Consider the following 2,185-nt stretch of genomic DNA (forward strand, 5'->3'; position numbering starts at 1 on the left):
GGCGCATTGAGCATATCTGAGCCAAAGAAAACCGGTCAAGCATCTCATTCTGCCGAGCATCCCTTTCTCATAAATAATTTGGAGACTGTTTGTGGTGGAAGGTTTCAATAAATTGTGTTTAAGTGCGCATATCGGGGCCTCCAACTTTATGTATGGCAACAATGCCGACTCTCCGCCTGTTCGCGGTCGTCAGTGCCTCGCTGCTCCTCTTGGCCAAAGCTGATGGGAGCGGTGCCGAGGAACCTCAAGCACCATCAACAACAAAAACAACCACATACGCTGTCAAACTGGGTACGTTGGCTTGTCGTGGGTGAAGCTGAATGCTTGAAGTGGTGCCTTTGCTTGCAAACCCAGCCAGGTAGGCCAGTCCTGTAGATTTGCCCATTGGTCAGTGTAGATTTTAATGCTTCAGAAAACGGTTGATAAGCAAATCAGGGCGCCCGTTATGGCACTATTTTATCTCGCTCCGCAGGAGATGATGGCACATGCCTCTCCGAGATCAACAATGCTCGTAAGAAGGCCGGTTTCAATGATTTCGTAATACCTCAACAGGGCACAGACAAAAGACTGCCTGAAGAAGGAGAGCCAGGTTCTAGCGGATATGCAGCATGGGTTTGGAAGCCCGTTTGTGACGCCTTGATTAAAGTAGGTTGTTTACTTCACTGCCCGTGCCTCCGTAGGGGTTGCGCCGTCTTATAATTATTGCCGCAGGCTATTGCTCTCTTTGTGCGTCCAGGAAGAAGCAGGAGAAGGGAAGTCTGATACAGTTTCTAAAACCTTCGGGAGCGGCACATACGCATACCACGTTGTCGATGATGCTAGTGCCCCCAACTGCGCTGCCGTAGTGGATCAGTGGAAGAAAGCCTACAGCAACTTCAGTGCAATGCCTCCATCGAGAAAGGATGACGATACAGTGTACTCCAACCAGGACAACGTTTCGCTCGTTGCCATGTACAACCCTTCAGATGACGCCACTGCCGACTGCCGAATCGTCACCTGCACTAAAACAACCAAGACATCTACTACTGCCCAGGAGAAACAGGGTGGTCAGGAGGTTGAAACAGAAACAAAAGAAGGCTCTGCTTTGATTTGCATGACGACGCCTGACGTTCTGCCGGAGAAAAGTGAAAGTTCTCCCTTCACGTGAGCTCCTTGAACTCAGAATCATACCCCCTTTGTTTGTTCAGGCAGACCTTGCACGGCCCTTCTTTTCTTTGCCTGTGTGCATTCTGCAGGGAGGAGCAGTGGGGCCGCATCGTCAACGCCATCGAAAACTCCGCTCCGGCTCTCTTACCCGGTTTTCTCGGCCTTGCTGCAGTAGCCATTGGCTTCGTGGCAACGATGTGAAGCAGCGATACGACGGGCTGAGAATGGAGGGCCAAGCGAGTGATGATAATTGCTCACAGTATTAGCGAGAAAGCATCGACAGAGGGCGTGGATAAACACGCTTGTGAGTTTGCCCTGCAACGGAACTTGCAAATTGCAGCAATATGTGTTGCAACATGGCAGAGTAGGTTGCGTTTTCCCCGCATCATCAGCCTGAGGCCCTTGTACCATTGCGCCCAGGAGGGCTGGAGCCTGAGGGGAGGGCGGCTGCTTTCTAGTGACTTGATTGTATTATTAAGGCTTTTTGGTTTAGTTGTAGATTTAGAGGTTCCTCTGCTAAAATGCAAGCCTGCTATTGCTCTATCGGCTACGATGAGACGGCTTTCGTTCGGCCAGGTTTTCCCTGCTGTCCAATGAAGCATTGCTTGGCGAGTGGTCCAGGCCTTCACTGTCCATTGAATTGTCAATGTAACAATAATTCCAATAGCATTCATTAACAAGCCGTTTTTGAGTAAATGGTCGAGTCAAATACCTCGCATGCGTGTATACACGGCTGCAAGCCGAAGCCTGCGCCAAACAAGTCGGCAGCCAACTACAGGAGACAGATCTTTTACGGCCGTCCGCAGCTCAAAAGGTTGTTGCTAATAGCCATCCCCGAGCAGCTACAGAGTTACTATGCAAAATATTAATCGTGTTATACCCACACAACTCCGCAAAGCGAAACATCGGCTGCCGACTCCAGTTGCGCTGGTCGGCGGCCAACAAGACACGGCTCGCTGACACCCCTCAACCGACTGCCTCGGAGCCTGTGAAATCTAATGAGGCCCACGTGCCAATCATGCTTCTGTCGTATACAATT

At 50.6% G+C, this 2,185-nt stretch overlaps 1 protein-coding gene across 1 annotated transcript; it reads left to right on the top strand.

The window, feature by feature from the left end:
* Nucleotides 1-152: 152 nt before the first annotated feature.
* EMH_0085170 (SAG family member) lies at nt 153-1,347 on the top strand (the record flags this gene model as incomplete). Its single annotated transcript, XM_013500864.1, has 4 exons — nt 153-291; nt 473-645; nt 737-1,143; nt 1,236-1,347. 4 exons carry the CDS (start codon nt 153-155, stop codon nt 1,345-1,347), a joined length of 831 nt encoding a protein of 276 aa, XP_013356318.1.
* Between the last annotated feature and the right edge of the window lie 838 nt (nt 1,348-2,185).

Source organism: Eimeria mitis, genomic scaffold (assembly GCF_000499745.2).
Source record: "Eimeria mitis Houghton genomic scaffold, Emh_scaff5978, whole genome shotgun sequence".
Taxonomy (NCBI): Eukaryota; Apicomplexa; class Conoidasida; order Eucoccidiorida; family Eimeriidae; genus Eimeria; species Eimeria mitis.